This window comes from Salvia miltiorrhiza, chromosome 4 (genome assembly GCF_028751815.1).
Source record: "Salvia miltiorrhiza cultivar Shanhuang (shh) chromosome 4, IMPLAD_Smil_shh, whole genome shotgun sequence".
Classification (NCBI taxonomy): domain Eukaryota; kingdom Viridiplantae; phylum Streptophyta; class Magnoliopsida; order Lamiales; family Lamiaceae; genus Salvia; species Salvia miltiorrhiza.
In genome coordinates, this window is record NC_080390.1 from 37,688,344 (window position 1) to 37,704,921 (window position 16,578).

General features: G+C 38.4%; 2 protein-coding genes across 2 annotated transcripts; both read left to right on the forward strand.

The window, feature by feature from the left end:
- Positions 1–31: 31 nt before the first annotated feature.
- Positions 32–3,526, forward strand: LOC131021471 (probable LRR receptor-like serine/threonine-protein kinase At4g37250). Its single transcript, XM_057950668.1, has 2 exons — positions 32–1,925; positions 2,774–3,526. The coding sequence occupies exons 1-2, from the start codon at positions 296–298 to the stop codon at positions 3,445–3,447; spliced, it is 2,304 nt and encodes a 767-aa protein (XP_057806651.1). The 5' UTR covers positions 32–295; the 3' UTR covers positions 3,448–3,526.
- Positions 3,527–6,229: 2,703 nt separating this feature from the next.
- LOC131021473 (F-box protein At1g47056-like) lies at positions 6,230–8,284 on the forward strand. The gene is made up of 4 exons (XM_057950669.1): positions 6,230–6,826; positions 6,912–7,026; positions 7,132–7,455; positions 7,658–8,284. Exons 1-4 carry the CDS (start codon positions 6,358–6,360, stop codon positions 8,136–8,138), a joined length of 1,389 nt encoding a protein of 462 aa, XP_057806652.1. The 5' UTR covers positions 6,230–6,357; the 3' UTR covers positions 8,139–8,284.
- Positions 8,285–16,578: the final 8,294 nt, after the last annotated feature.

A 16,578-nucleotide genomic window follows, 5' to 3' on the forward strand; every position in this document is an offset into this window, starting at 1 on the left:
CAAACCCGAGTGGGTTTTCACAAAGAAGACAGCATCATTGTGTGTCGTACTTTGTCCTTAATAATTTTTTCAATCATGGATGTCTCATTACAGAGTATTTTGGTTTTCGGTTAGCAAAGTTTTGGTGAAACCATTATTGTCCGATCCTTGTGAATATTTATTGTTTTTGCACCGCGCACCACATGGTCCCTTGTGCCTCATCATAAATCTCACTTAATTCATTTTCTCTCTCATCTCTCTCTCTCCCCCTCTTCTGTTTGCGAGAAACCGATATGTGGGATCGCTGCAAAGCATTATGAGAGCCCGAAACTTGGATCTGCTGAATGTATGGGCCCTCGCATTGGCCCTCCTTATTCGGGCCGGATCGTTCGGGCTCAACACTGACGGCGTGCTCTTGCTGTCGTTCAAATACAGCATCACAGCCGATCCATTCCAAGCTCTGCGGAGCTGGAACGCCAACGACGACACGCCGTGCTCGTGGAACGGCGTCACCTGCGGAGCTCCGGGCTCCGGCGAGGCCTATTTCCGTGTTACGGGCCTATCCCTCCCCGATTCCGGCCTCCGCGGCTCCCTCCCCGCCACTCTCGGCATGATCGACCACCTCCAAAACATCAATCTCTCCAACAATTCCATCAACGGTTCCATCCCTTCCACTTTGTTCTCTGTTTCGGAGCTCGAATTTTTTGACTTGTCCAGCAATTTTCTCTCCGGCACCCTGCCGGAGCCCCTCGGAGAGCTTCGGAATCTCCGGCTTCTCAATCTCTCCGACAATGCTCTGGTAGGAAAACTGCCCCTCAATCAGACCGCGACTCCGAATTTAACAGCCGTTTCTTTGAAGAATAACTACTTTTTCGGCCCCATTCCTGGGAAGATCGAGTCAATTCAAGTCTTAGATCTGTCTTCCAACTTGATCAACGGATCTCTGCCGCCGGACTTGGGCGGCCCTAGTCTTTCTTATCTGAACGTTTCATATAACAGGCTCTCAGGCAATATCCCGCCGGAATTCGCTACCCAAATTCCGCCCAACGCAACCGTGGATCTCTCACACAACAACCTCTCAGGCCCGGTTCCGGCGTCTGATCTTTTCCTCCACCAAGCAGCGGACTCACTCTCCGGAAACCCTGAATTATGCGGCGAGCCGCTTCAAAACCCGTGCCCTGCTCCATCTCCCGACGGAAATGGAATTCCGCCGGCCGATTCTCCTCCGGCAATCGCCGCCATTCCGAAAACCATAGCCTCCAATCCGTCCACGGGAGGCGTCGCTTCACGAGGTAAAAAGACTGGTTTAAGGAGAGGAACGATCGTCGCAATAGTCCTGGGAGACGTCGCCGGAATCGCAATCCTCGCAATCATCTTCCTCTACGTGTTGTACGCGAGGAAGCGAAGAAGAAGGAAAGCAAAAGAAAATGCGATCAAAAGGGAAGCAGAAAGCGCCAAGGAGTTCGACTGGGCGTCGTCAGAGTCAGCCCCGGCGCAACAACAGAGGTGGCTGGGAACGTGGACTTGCTTGAAAAAGCCACGACATGCCGCCGCCGATGAAGATAAGGATTCAAGCTCGAACTCATCCACAGACTCCTCCGAGAAAGAAGAAGGCGCCCCAGACGAGAGGGGGGCGCTGGTGACGGTGGACGGCGAGAAGGAGCTGGAGGTGGAGACGCTGCTGAAGGCGTCGGCCTACATCCTCGGGGCGTCGGGCTCGAGCATAATGTACAAGGCCGTGCTCGGAGACGGCACCACACTCGCCGTCAGGCGCGTCGGGGAAAGCGGGGTTGAACGGTTCAAGGATTTCGAGAATCAAGTTCGAGTGATAGCCAAATTGGTGCACCCGAATTTGGTCAGGATTCGAGGCTTCTATTGGGGCGCCGACGAGAAGCTTGTGATCTACGATTATCTGCCTAATGGTAGCCTTGCCAATGCCCGTCACAGTAAGTCCCTCTTAATTTACAGTAACTAAAATTATTCAGCTCTCCATAATTTTCTTGGTTATGTGATTATGCATTGTCACCATCGAGATTCTATTATTTGGATTCGCTCCACATAAAAACATTTAGCTATAACGGTCCCGATTGCTTGATTTGTCCAATTTATTACAGTCTGCTCACTAACCTACAAATCGAAACAGATTCCATCGCCATTTTTTATTTGGGATCCTATCTCTATCCTACTTTTAGTCTCCCATTTTTGATCCCTTTTTACATTCTTTTAGTTTCTTTCCCACTTTTTCCTTCAGTTTTAGCTTTGTGTGCTATAGTATAATTTTGTTCTTTGTTAATTAATTAGAATTGTTTGTACCATATTAGGTTAGATAATTTGTTAACATTTAATTTAAATTTTTTACTATTATAATTTATTATTTCATAAATAGCTAGTATATTTTTTTTTGACATTTACTTTAAACGATAAAAATTACTAATTACTATTGTATCATAGTAATTTCTAACAAATTCTCTAAATACTAGAAAATTGTTGGGACATAGCATGCGTAATCCATTTTTCAGTAGTCGGAAAGTCAAGTCTCTGCTAATGTGCGCGGGCCGGCGGAAGACTGGGAGTTTAGACTGTGGAGCAGTTATAACTAAAACCAACCTAATTTTGTTTTAAATAATTGCAAGTCAAATTTCAAAACCTGGCTCACTGCGCATGGTAGCTATGTGTGTGCACCGGTAATTAATAACCATATCTTGTGTAGTCATCTGCACGGAAAGTGACAAGCCCTTTTTGTTGCTAACCTGCTCTTTTTCTTTTTTTTTTGGTTGTGTGTGGTGACTTTCAGGAAAAGCTGGATGCTCGCCTTGTCCTTTACCATGGGAAATGCGGCTCAGGATAGCAAAAGGCGTGGCACGTGGGCTATCTTACATCCACGAAAAGAAGCACGTACATGGAAACCTCAAGCCCAGTAACATTCTTCTGGGCGCAGACATGGAGCCCAAGATAGGAGATATTGGGCTAGAAAGGCTCGTGGCGGGCGATATCGGCGGCTCAAAGGCCGGCGGGTCGGCACGGAACCTCGGCAGCAAGAGATCGACGGCGTCGCGCGAGAGCTTCCAAGATCTGGCTACACCGAGCCCTAGCTCGAGCGCGATAGGCCTCTCGCCTTACCACGCGCCCGAATCCCTTAGGAGCCTCAAGCCCCATCCGAAGTGGGACGTGTTCTCGTTCGGCGTGGTGTTGCTCGAGCTGTTGACCGGAAAAGTCATCGTGTCCGATGAAATGGGACCCGGACTAGCGTTATTCGGATCTTCCACGTCAGCAGAGGACTACGACAAGGGCAAAGTTTTGAGAGCGGCTGACGTGGCGATCCGTGCGGAGATGGAGGGGAAGGAGGATGCCTTGTTGGTTTTGCTGAGATTAGGGTATAGTTGCATATCACCTGTGCCACAAAAGAGACCATCAATGAAAGAGGCTCTTCAAACACTTGACAAGTTTCCAATTTCTTCATTTTCTTGATCCACGAACCCTAATTGTGTAGAGATTTTTGTATCTATGATTCTAGACTAACATGTTTATTTTGTCCTACCATCACAAATTAACACACGAGTTTGTCTTGTTTCACAGAAACTCCAAGAAATATATATTTGTATACTTATATTTGGAAAGTTAACAAAGGGTAAAAAGATACTCACTGCCGCGCGTACTCAGCTTGCTAATATTTTATGGGCAATTTGATACTTTTAAAAACATAAATGAATTACGTAACAAGTACTTAGAGGCAATTCTAGGTCCTGTGTAGGGTGATCGACATTATAGGAGTCCGAAAAATAGGAGCCTCCAAAAATATATAAATTCATATATTTATTAATGTATATAATTGTTCAAACCCCTTATAATTGTTGAGTCCTCTCTTACTTTCTCATGACCCGGGATCAACACGCTTTAGCAGCATTTTTAGGATCCAAATATTTTGGGATTTTTTTTTTAATTTATTTATAGAATAATAAAATTGTTTTCCCTCAAACTCAATCCTTCGTGCCTAAGCTTCTCTCTTTACATTGTCAATTATTTTTGCTTAGGGTAGAGCCCAAATATTTTTCAATTAGTGGCTTGGGCCCAAATGATTTGAACACAACACATTGCATTTTATTCAAAAAGGATCCTTCACGATCCTTCACGGCCAGCTAGTATGAGACCTCGTGCTTTCTTAATCATATTCCATCTGATGCTGCGGACACTTGGCCAACAAATGATTGAATACTCATAAAAGGTTTCCAAGCTTTCCATCTAAACATTCTGATAATTTTTTACATGTCTAATTTTGTAAGAGTTAATTGTTAAAACACGATCATATCTTTCGATGTTTTCAGAAAAATGATAATATGTTATAGAATTTGAAAATAAGGAATATAACTTTTGTTTTTTATATTTACACTTTTATTTCAGGCCCAAAATTAATTATTTGGGCTTTTGGTGACACCTAATGCTCGTTGCTGATGTGGCCGTGCCATGTCACCCGTCGAGCAAAAAAACTTCTTCCTTTTTTCGTATTATCGGTTTTTTAGCACTTTTTAGCCTAAAAATATAAATAAAATTTTGCTTTTTTAAAAATTACACATTTAAAAAAATATTTTTTACACTTAGTATTTATAAAAAAAAGTAATTATTTAACACATAAATTATGTTAAATTGTCTCAACAATAATACAAAGAAATATGTTCAAATAATATTCGTATTTCAATATAGTGCACATCCTCTTCTTATATATTTATTTATCTTTATTTTAGTTAAATTAAATTTTAATGGGTTAATTGCACCAAATATCACCAACTTTGCCCGAATTCCATTTTCCCCATAATTTTAAAAAATTCTATTTTTTATCACAAATTGAATTAGTTGTTCATTTTTCCCACGATTTTTTCCCCTCTCAGATCGGAGTTGACGTGGCGCTAATGTGGCTCGCCAGCACACGTCACACACGTTCCACTCCGGCGATTGAAAAAGTTGTGTTTTTTTTTATTACACCAAATATCATGAACTTTGTCCGAATTTCATTTTCCCATAATTTTTCATTTTTTTTTTCATTCTTCACTCGGACAATTGGTGGTTTGCGATGATTTGCGGGGACAATTCGGTTCTGTATTTTTGAGTTTGGGGGCGAAGGACGACGGAGCTTCGGCGATTTCAGCCGTCGGCGGCAGAGTTGGCCGTCGCGGGTGGGTGGCAAGAATGAAAACCAAAAAATAAGAGAACACACATAGTAATCGAAATCAGAAACAAAAAATAATTCATCGAAGGGAAAAAAGATATAAAAGAGAGAAAGAGTACAGTGCAGGAGGGGAAAAGAGGCGAAGAAGTCGCGTCGGAGGAACGCGCCGCTGCCGCTGGAGTGTAAAAACCGAGGGCAGAGGGGCTCTGATGCCGCGAAGCAGCCGCCGATGGAGGAAGTGTCGCCGCACCGCTGCCGGAGGAAGTCCCGCCCACTGGAGGAAGTCAGCACCGCTGGAAAGAAAGGGTCGTCGAGTCGCCGCCGCTGCCGCCTTAAATTTCTGAGGGAGAGAATGAGAGGGAGATGGAACGGGAGGGAGAAACCGCAAGAGAGAGAGAGAATTAATGAATTGATATATATTCCACATCAATGTTAGGTGTAAATTTAAATCCAAATCAGCGTCACGTCAACTTTTCGGTTACCGGAGCTAAAAATTGTGGGAAAAATTAACGACTAATTCAATCTGTGATAAAAAGTGAAATTTTTTAAAATCATGGGGAAAATGGTATTCAGGCAAAGTTGGTGATATTTGGTGCAATTAACCCAATTTTAATTAAATTTTTATTTCTGCCTAAAATGTGTTAAAAAATCGATAATACAAAAAAGAAAAAAAAATGCCAAAAAAGTGACATGGCACGACCACGTCAGCAATAGGCTTTAAGTGCCATCGAAAGCCCAAATAATTGATTTTGGGCCAGAAATAGAAGTGTCAATGTAAAAAATAGAAGTTATAGTCCTCATTTTCAAATTTCATACAAATAGTCCTCTTTTAAAAAACACTCAAAGTTATGGTCTTATTTTAAAAAAATAATTATAAACCATAATTGGATGAATGAACCCTTGTTAATTATCTTTTTATAATATTAAAGCATAGTAATAAATTAACATTAAAGAAAATATAATTAAAAATTATAGTAATAAATTAAGAGTGATACACACAAAATAATGGGACAGAGGATCCCACGTGTCCTCCATAAACCATACCGATCGAGCTTTTGACGGACTACATTTCATTTTTGGTAAACCACATACAACAATTCCCATCCATCCAAACTCAAATCAGTTTTCTCCCCCAAAACCACCTCCACACCCACCAACTTCGCCCTTCTACGACGGCGGCGCGTGTTATGGACGTGCCCTCGTGAGAGGATCCGGAGATGGGTCAAGCCACCTCCACCCACGGCCATAACCCGGGCGAGCCGTCCGCCGACAACCAAGAACAAGACTTCACCTCCGCTATCCCCGACGGATGTCTAGCCTTGATCTTCCAACGCCTGAGCTACGATGACAGGAACAACTGCCTATTGGTCTGCCGCCGCTGGCTTGTGGTGGAGGGCCAGAACCGTCGCCGCCTCGCCCTCAACGCCTCCAGCCGCGTCACCATCCGCCTCCCCGCAATCCTCACCCGCTTCGACTCCATCACCGAGCTCGCCCTCCATTGCAACCGCAACTCCGTCAGCATAAACGACCACGCGCTGATCCTCATCTCCCAACGCTGCCACAACCTCGCCCGCCTCAAGCTCCGCCGCTGCCGCGAGGTCTCCGGCGTCGGCATTCTCGCCCTGGCTCAGAACTGCAAATCATTGCGCAAATTCTCATGCACATCGTGCACCTTCGGAGATAAAGGTGTAAAGATTAACATGAAAATTTCAATTCACAATTTATACGTGCCGCAATATTATTTGCTAAATATTTTAATTGTCTACATAAGGCATGGCTTCGCTTCTAAACAATTGCTCTTCGCTTCAAGAGCTCTCCGTCAAGCGCCTCCGCGGCATCAAAGATGGCGAGCCAATCAGCCCCGGTGTCGCTGCCTCAAGTCTTAGGTCAGCTTTTTTTCTTTTTTCTAAGTTATAATTCTCACACACCCTACTGGTTGGAAGAAAATAATCTTAATTACTAATTACCTAAGCTGCGTTTCTTCATCTTAGGTCAATAAAGCTTAAAAAGCTATACAACGGCCACTGCTTCTGCTCCTTGGTTACCGAATCCAAGAACCTAACGACGTTGAAGATCTTGAGCTGCACGGGAAATTGGGACGGACTACTCCACGACGTTGCGAGGCGAAACAATTTCTTGAAGGAGATTCATCTGGAGAAGGTGCAGGTGAGTGATGTCGGGCTAACGGCCGTTTCCAAATGCTCGAATTTGGAGGTGTTTCACTTGGCTAGAGCTCCGGATTTCTCCAACCAAGGGATTTCCACCATTGCTAACAAGTGCAAGCTTTTGAGGAAGCTCCACATCGACGGCTGCAGGTAGGGGCAGATGCAGAAAATTTTCATGATAAGAGCTATGATTTTTAGATTTTTATTTTGAGATTGTTAAAAGACTGTTTCCTACTACACAGTCTCATAATAGAGGCTTTTGCACAAAACATTTCACCAAAAACCAATAATTTAACCATTTTATAAAAGATATATTGTTCGTGGAGCTTACTATGTCTGGCATTGGGTGCAGGAGTAACCGGATAGGCGATTCGGGGCTGATGGCGATAGCGGAGAGCAGTGGTAACCTAGTGGAGCTGGTGCTGGTCGGGGTGGAGCCGAGCTCCGAGTGTTTGACGGCGATCGGCTCCAACTGTCGGAAGCTGGAGACGGTGGCGCTGTGCTCGAGCAAGACCATCGGTGATCGTGAGATCTCGTGCATGGTGGCACGCTGCACGGCGCTGAGGAAGCTGCGCATAAAGCGGTGCCGCGTGACGGATTCGGGGATCAAGGCGGTGGCCTACGGGTGTCCGAGTTTGGTGAGGATTGAGGTGGACAAGTGTAGAGGGGTGTCGAGAGGAGTGGTGGAGTTGCTTAGGGAGAGGAGGGCGTCGTTGGTTGTGGATTTGTACGTTGATGAGGCTCATGCTAAGCTCATCCGCGCCAAAGTTTTGGCAATCCTTTTCGTATTCACATTCTATGTCATTCTATTGTTGAGAAATTATCTCTTCTGAACGTGTTTCTGAATTCATTTATATTTCTGCTTCGTCTTCTATATCTAGAACTAGAACTAGAACTAGAAGGAAGTCATAGACTTGAATTTTGTGCCTTAAAGTTTCCAACAAAATATATAGATATGGGAAGTACATCTTTAAATGCACCTAGTCACTGTTTCACTATAAAGTTTTTTATAGTTTTTATTTTTTTTTCATTTAATTTTAACTTATTATGTTTTAGTATAGTTTTAAAATAAATAACTCTGGTACTTTAATTTAATTAAGGTTTATAATTATTTTTTAATATTTTATTTTCTATATTTTAAATTGATAATTGATTATTAGAGTTAATTAATCTAAAGTTAGGATGTATATATTCTCTTTGTTCCACAAGAGCGTGCATCATTTTATGTGGCATGGATTTTAATAAATGTTAGGGGAGTTTTGTTATGAGTGGAGGAATTGATCCACTTTTATTGTAATGTTATGATAGTGAGATAAAAATTGGCTTGTGGTGCAGTAATGTCCAAAAATGGAGTAATTCTTTGATGAGTACATGATATGAAGTTAGGCATGATTGCAAATGAAGTTGAAGAATTGTCGATGCAAGAGCCTCACAACTTTCACTACAACAATACTCACGATCACCGACGGACTTTTTCATCGGTATCATCGCAAATTTTGTCGGTATAGTAAACCATCGACAGCCAAACGACGGTTGTGGTCCAACGTCGTCAACAGTGTCGGTAAACAGTGCACCAACGAAACTGTATTGTCGTCGGTGAATACCAACAGATTTAGCGATGGAAGATTGGTCGGTAACATCGTGGCGATGCCGTCACCGTCGCCGGTAAGTACCGATGGAATTAGTCTGTCGGTGATGAGCTTGACCGGAACGTGACTGGAGAAATTCTATTTCTCACCGACGAAATATATTCGTCAGTATATTTCTACAAAAAAAAAACAATTTTGTTTATTTTTTTCGTTATCCTTGGTTATCAACTACCTGTGCAATTACAACCAAACACACACTCAAACTTCAACAATTCAGTTTTTAATGTCATTCAATATAGACTAAAATTCAATAAATAAACATTACAAGTATTTTACAAAAGTTCCAACATACAAGTATCTTACAAAGTTCCAACTATCTGGGCTAGTGTTCTCTTTCTCTTCCCTTGAAGTGTTTCTTGTGAAACTTTGTGAATTGTGATGAGGCACCATGAAGTTTATTGATTTACTTGATCATATTTTGAAACTACCAGTTTGTACACCAGTTTGTATTAATCGTATGACCTATATCCATTATATGCTAACAAGAAAGCCATATGTTACTCTAAGTACGTGAAAGAATCTAATTGATCATATTTTGAAACTACCCTTTGTTGAGTTTATTTAAAAATCACCTTTTGCTTTATCTTGTCTTGAACAGTTTGTATTACAATCACCGTATACTTTCAGTTAATTAAGCTGTAAAAACTGATTTAGTTCCAGTAAAATAATGAATAATAAAATGCTAAACTGGTATACCAGTTGCTTGTGGTTGATTAATATTGTGTTGCAGCACCATCCATTTTGAGCTTAAATAAAGTGTGAGCTAAATTTATATATGAAGTTTTCAGTTCTATTACAACGAAAAAGAGATTGATTATCTATTAGCTATAACCTTTTTTTTCCTATTACTTTGAATTTAGGCCAAGGAAAATATCACTATGGATAGTGGATGTATATCTTCTCGTCGTTTGAGTTTTGAAGATATCAATGAAATGAATAATGATAGTGATATCAATGATGTGGTTGATGACAATAATACAAATCAGCCAGTCAATTTTATGAGTTTGAACAATGAGGAAGATAACCCAAAGATTGGTATGTCCTTTGACACTGGAGATGATGCTCATGAGTTTTACTTGAAGTATTCAAAACGTATGGGTTTTAGTATAAAAGGAGCAAAAGCCACAATGACAAATCCATTTAAGTTGTGGCGTAAGAGTGTTTCGCTGCACTAGTTGAATGACTAGTAATTAGACTGGTTAAATCATTGGTCCGATTATGGAAATACGTTATGATTGTAATACTTATGCTCTTTCATTAATTTGTTGTAATGCTCATTGAGCTTCAAATGGATATTCTTTAGTTCTACACATCTATTGGAAACACATTTATTTTTTTGGGGAACACTTATATTTTTCAAAGAGCTAGTTGGCTTTCCTGCAATTTTTAGTTGCAGTTTCCAAACATGCTCAAATGCTAGTTTTTAGCCTTCTTTGTTAATAATCAACTAACAGGATATTAGAAGATGATTAATATATGCGAAGTTTTGTGAAGTTTCATATTAGCCATTGTTGCAGATTAGTTCACTCCTTGATGAATGGAATGGATTTCTTATGATTTTTAAACTATTTAAGGCATGATTATTAAATAAAAAATGGCTTTCTTTGTCTCTTTTTCTTTGTTCTTCTTGTTCCTTTTGTTATTCCAATTTATAGATACCAATGACCTTTCTTTGTTTGAGAAACTGTATAGGTGACCCAAAGAATGATTTGTCACATGCTATTATGATGATCATCAAACATTGTTTCTAATTACAATCTTTTTATCGCATTCTCAACAATCTTTTCTTTTTTTGATGAATCGATGATGTTGCCTTTATTAGCCAATTAAAATTCAATTTCCAACCAATGTCTTTGCACATTGTGGTATCTACTTATTTTTCACAAAAAGGAAGAAGGAAAAAAGAAATAGAAACTAAAGAGAAAAATCTTTGTAAATTTCTTTTTCAGATATATGATGAGAAGAAGGAAGAAAAATATTTATACCATATCAGAGTTAAATGTTAGAGTATAAGGCAAAAATAATGTATTGTAGGTATCATTTTCCTTTTTTCTTTGTTACATTCATATGTGCTCATCATGTCAACTTCATCATCCATAAATCGTCTCATGTATTATTTCACTTCAGTAAATGCATTAATTTGAATGCACAATCCACAACTACTAAAAGTTTTCTATACAAAAATGTTCCTCAACCAGCTTGGAGCTATGAGTTTCATCGTAATAAAATCTACCAAATTATCGTCTTGAACAAGATTATGAGGGCATAGAGAAGAATTTGCAGTCTATGCAAATAATTGGATCAGAAATATCCTGAAAGTAGGAACACTTTTACCATGGACAGATGATATCAATTTCTTCACCTTTCACCTTTCCTCTTAGGTCCATGTTATTCAGATATCTCTCATGATCACCTCCAAAAAATGGCAGCACCTTGACCACCAATTTCTGGAACAAGTTTTGTTTGAAGTCCTCTTTAAATTTATATCCTCAAAATCCACAAGGTTACCCGTCAGATCCAGCAGAGTCCTTCATTCTTGCAGTGTTCAAGAATTTGAGAGGACTTATCTTTTCCAGAGATAGTGTTTGGACTCCTTGCATAGGTGTGTTGCTTGTCGCCCGTGTCTTTCTCACTGACTATCAACAATTTGGAAGTTCCATCATCTTCGAGAGCAGCAATCTTGGTCAGGGATTCAAACATTTTGACAGCACAATTTTAAGAGGCTGATTGGCTCCGCGTTCTTTAGAAATTGGAATAGACGACTTCTCACCCAATGTAGCAGAAGAAACTATCATAGCATCGTATTCTTGCAGCAGTTTTTAATAGTATCTGCCGCACTCCACAGTTCTTCACCGAGCTGATCTAGTAAATGGCCATCAAGCGACATGGAATACTTATCACACGAGCTAATGTTTAGCAAATACCTCCCGTGTAAAACTAACATTGTAAATCAATAAACTTCACGGTGCTTCATCACAATTCACAACAATCTCTAAATGGACTTTACTTGAAATAATACAATTTAAAGAATAGAAATTTGAAAATATCATGCTACATGATAGATAAGAAATCTTACAAGTGCAATAAATGTTCACGATTTAGATAAATCGATTAGGTGCGGCTCAACCACGATTGAAGAATCGCGTTGCTCGCGTCGCCAAACGTATTGTTTCCCTTGAAAGCAACGCACCGCGCCAAACCACTGCCTCAAGAATACAGAATTCTCTAACAGAATTTTTGTCGAGCAGTTGGCGTTGATTAAAGAGACGAAATAGAAGCAGCAGTGAACAAAGCAAGAAATTTGATACAGAATAGAATCGTAACAGCCCGATTTTCATAAGCTTTTTAATTTAAAATCTTGAAGAACTAATAGACAAAATAAAATTTCTTGACTAACAAAGTTTAAAATAATTTAAAACGAACTTGTTCAAAAACTAATATAGTAAAAATGATAAACTGAAAAGTAACAAGTTCAATTTAAATTTTCATAGAAATACTAAATCTCTAGTCATTCTCGACTTCCATGGCCACCTCGACTCCAGAACTGCAAAACTGAAAAGATAAAGGGTGAGCATATTGAAAATATACTCAGTGAGAAATCATGCACATATTCACATACGCTTGAACATGCAAATAATTCACATTGTCATACACATATACTGATAATCTGATGGGCGAACTGAGAGCCCCTGAACATGTATTTCAACATGGCTAATATTCTGAACATGTATTTCTACATGGCTGAACATGTATTTCAACATGGCTGATATTCTGAACATGTATTTCTACATGGCTGAAATTCTGAACATGTATTTCTACATGGCTGAGCAAGTATAATCAAATATGAAATAAGAGCATATAAAAACATACATGAATATAACCACAAGCATATAATCTCTCACCTTAATGTCGTAGACAATAAAATCAAACAAATTCCGAGATGAAAATCTTAAATGCCCCGCACCTAATTCAATAAAAAGAATAATTTTATGAGGGTCTAATTTAAACCTTATTCTGATATCCTATGATCAATCATACGTATACACTTATAAATAAAACGCCTCCATTCAAAATTCCTGGAAGTTTAAACAAAACTTAATAGTTTGTAACAATTCGTAATTAACTAATTTTATAAAGTTTTGGCCTAATTTATCAATCTAATTAAAATATAAAGCACATCCTTATATGTGATAATAAAAAGTCAATATTATTAACTAATCAGACAAGAATAATATATTTTTTTAAAAAATAACTTATTCCTACAGTAAACTAATTTCAATAGCCTTTATATATAGGTGTTGAAACAGGAAGATGGAAATACATGTATAAAATCATGTTTTATTTCAAATTTTAAAATAACTCAAAGCGTACACGTCTGTATATTAAATTTAATCAATTTACTAAATTTGTACAAAGAATTGATCAACTCATTCTATGTTAACGAGCAGTACTTTCATTAATCAAAATAAAAGAAAGTGCTAAATGCCTAAAATTTGATTAACTAAACATACGAAAAAAAAAAAAATACTTTGAATACATTGGAACTTGTAAACAAACTCACATGCATAAAGCACTTGATCAAAACTAATTACCTAGAACAATGATGAGGAGTAATATATGCGGAACAGAGGAATGACTTTACCAGGGGAATCACGGGGAGCAGCGAGATAGCTTTCATCAGAAGAATCATACTCGCCAGAGGAATCATATTCGCCAGAGGAATAATACTTAATTAGAGGAAAGGTCCTTGCCAGAGGGAAGGCTTGCGCCAGAGGAATCGTCCACCTCACCAGTGAATCTACCTTTTTGCCCCTGACCACACGGAGTGCATGTTCTTAGATAGGAGTTTACTATTTTGCCCCCGTCCATGCGAGGAGCGTGTTCGGGGAGCGAAATTACTTTCTTATCCTTAGCTTGTATTCCTCTATAAATACTCGTGCATGCACACATTGTACAGATACGTTATCTTTTATTATCAAGCAGCAACCTTACTCTCGTGCTCTAAAATTCCGATTACTCTCTTTTGTTTTCTCCGATCAAAACTAGGTACAATTCACGATTCCCTAATAATTCACCGATTAAATAGATACCCATCCTTTTATGATTCACCAAACAAAGTAAAGCAAAGAGGAAAAAAATAAATATATGCGAACAATTAGAAGGGAATAATATGTGCACCGATTTTTTTTTCTTGCTTCGTTCTGCGTACAGCGTTCGTGTGTTTTTTTAGGGTTTAAAAAAATAGATCTCATATTTATACTAGTTTCTAAAGAGTTCTAGTTCTATTAGGAATCATTAATAATAATAATAATAATAATAATAATAATAATAATAATAATAATAATAATAATAATAATAATAATAATAATAATAATAATAATAATAATAATAAAATTAATGGTGCATATCTATATGTATCATGTAATTGTTAAAAAAAAATAAGCTATAAAAGAAAATACTAGAAATTAACTCTCTATAATAAATCTAAATATTTGGAGTGTTACAAGAATAGTGGCTAAATATTTGGGGTGTTACAAGAATAGTGGCTGTGGGAAGAACGAAGGGGATAGAGGGAGGATATCCATCAGAAACTTTCCTTCTTTTCCGAACTGAATGAGATCTTCTTCAAGGAAAAAGATTTGATTTTTGGAGTGAAGCCGAGCCGGAAACTTTGAGCCGTGAGTATCTCTATGATACCTCTCTTGGGATAAGACATGATAGATAAAATGTGAGATGTGTATCATATATAAAGTGAGATTAATAATATATCTCAATGTTTGGTAGACCAAGATTAAAAATGTATCTTATTATTTTTTTTTAATATATCCGATAAAATATAGATATTATGAATTAGTTGTTTGGTATCCTAGATTAAAATCTAGATTAAATAAGTAAATTACAATTATATCCTTTTACAAATTTAAATACTATCTTTTATAAATAAGTAAAAATTGAAAACATTTTAAAAAAATCGGTCAACACCCACCACCCCTTCACCATTTTCTGTCTCCACCCCCATTTCACAATTTTTCTCACCATCCCATTGTCGCTCTTCACATTTTTCTTTCTCTGATTTCTGATTTTTTAGCTCAATACTTCTTTACATTCTCTCCCAAATCTTGATCCCACAAAAGCCCAAACACCTCCCTCCAATTCTCGCTGATCCCACCAAAAACCATAATTTTTTAACGTCATTTCTTCGACCAATTTTTCTTACAAAATCCACTCATTCGTAAAAATCGGTTCTTGAGAAAAAACTGTGTCAATGCCGGAGAAATTCTTCCCGCTGAGATGGGAGAGCACCGGCGATACGTTTGGGTGCGCATTCGAAACCGGTGCCAAATTGGGATCGAAATGAAGCAGATCTGATCTGCGTCGGTCTGAGATTTCGGGGTATTGTTTTTTAGTTTCAGTCGCCGGGAGTTTCTTCTGCAAAGCTTGCCAGATTGTCGGCGGGACATAGTAGAAATGGGCAGCTGAATTTCTTGGGTGAATTTTGAAGGAAAAATCAGAGGGCAATTAAGGCAGAATTTAGCTTTTGATAAATGCTAGCAACGGTATCGGAGGGTGGGGATCGGATCGATCGGCTGGGTAATATAGATGGAACAGTGAAAAGTCACCGGGCCAAGCCTTTTTCCCGGGCTTCGTGGGATGTGTATCCAGACACCAAACACCCGTATAAGCCCATTTATCTATGCTAATACGGCTTCAACCAATGCACCAAACACTTTATGTATTAAGTTAGAATACTATCAAAACTACGTAGTTTTGACAGTGGGACATCATTTGTGGGACAGAGGATCCGAACCCCATTTAAAGACATAAATTTTTGTTATCCCTCTTTTTCCAATGATAAATTTATGTATCAAAGTAAACTCATCATAACAAAAGATTTTGCATTTAAATATTTGAACTTTTAATTGATTGTGATTTTAACTTCAAGAACAGTATCTAATTACATACGTGACATTTTAATCTTAAGTACGTGACTTATAACTGGCTCATGTGACTAATAAATACTAAACAACGTCGTGTCATACTTAGAAAAACGGATAAATTAAATCTATTCTAATTACAATCACGCAGAATGTACCCTAATTAAATCTACGTATATGATCGGATATTGTTTTCCCAGTTAAAATCAGAAATAATTAAAAATTTAAATATTCATACACCAATTTTTCGTTAGAGGTTAAAATAAAATAAAAATGCCCAAAATTCATGGTTATATATGCATTAATCATTTTTTCTGCTTATTATTATTAACCTGTTGTCTGCGTATGTTACTTATTCTTTATTAACCAAACATTTTGTAGTCTCTCGAGAGGAAGGCAGTAGATTTAGACACAGACGTTCAGGAAATTGTCAACGCAAAGTCGGCATTGCCGAAGACGGTTCACAAAAAGAAATATGCAACACAATTTGACGTGTTCCTCGTCTCAAATTCAAAGTCTAGCCGCAAATTAGGAACATTTTCCAAGTCTCAATTATTTTAATAATAATATTCTTTTTCTTATGATAGAATCGTATATTTTATTACTCTGAAAATGTTTTACTAATATATTTCGTTGGCTTAATATCAATTTGTTTGTAATTTCTGGCATATATATTCACGACAACTGAG

Coding starts and splice junctions, on each gene's coding strand:
- LOC131021471 (XM_057950668.1), top strand. CDS start 296: ATGAGAGCCCGAAACTTGGATCTGCTGAATGTATGGGCCCTCGCATTG. Junction 1,926..2,773: donor CCTTGCCAATGCCCGTCACA/GTAAGTCCCTCT, acceptor GGTGACTTTCAG/GAAAAGCTGGATGCTCGCCT.
- LOC131021473 (XM_057950669.1), top strand. CDS start 6,358: ATGGGTCAAGCCACCTCCACCCACGGCCATAACCCGGGCGAGCCGTCC. Junction 6,827..6,911: donor GTGCACCTTCGGAGATAAAG/GTGTAAAGATTA, acceptor TGTCTACATAAG/GCATGGCTTCGCTTCTAAAC. Junction 7,027..7,131: donor GTCGCTGCCTCAAGTCTTAG/GTCAGCTTTTTT, acceptor TCTTCATCTTAG/GTCAATAAAGCTTAAAAAGC.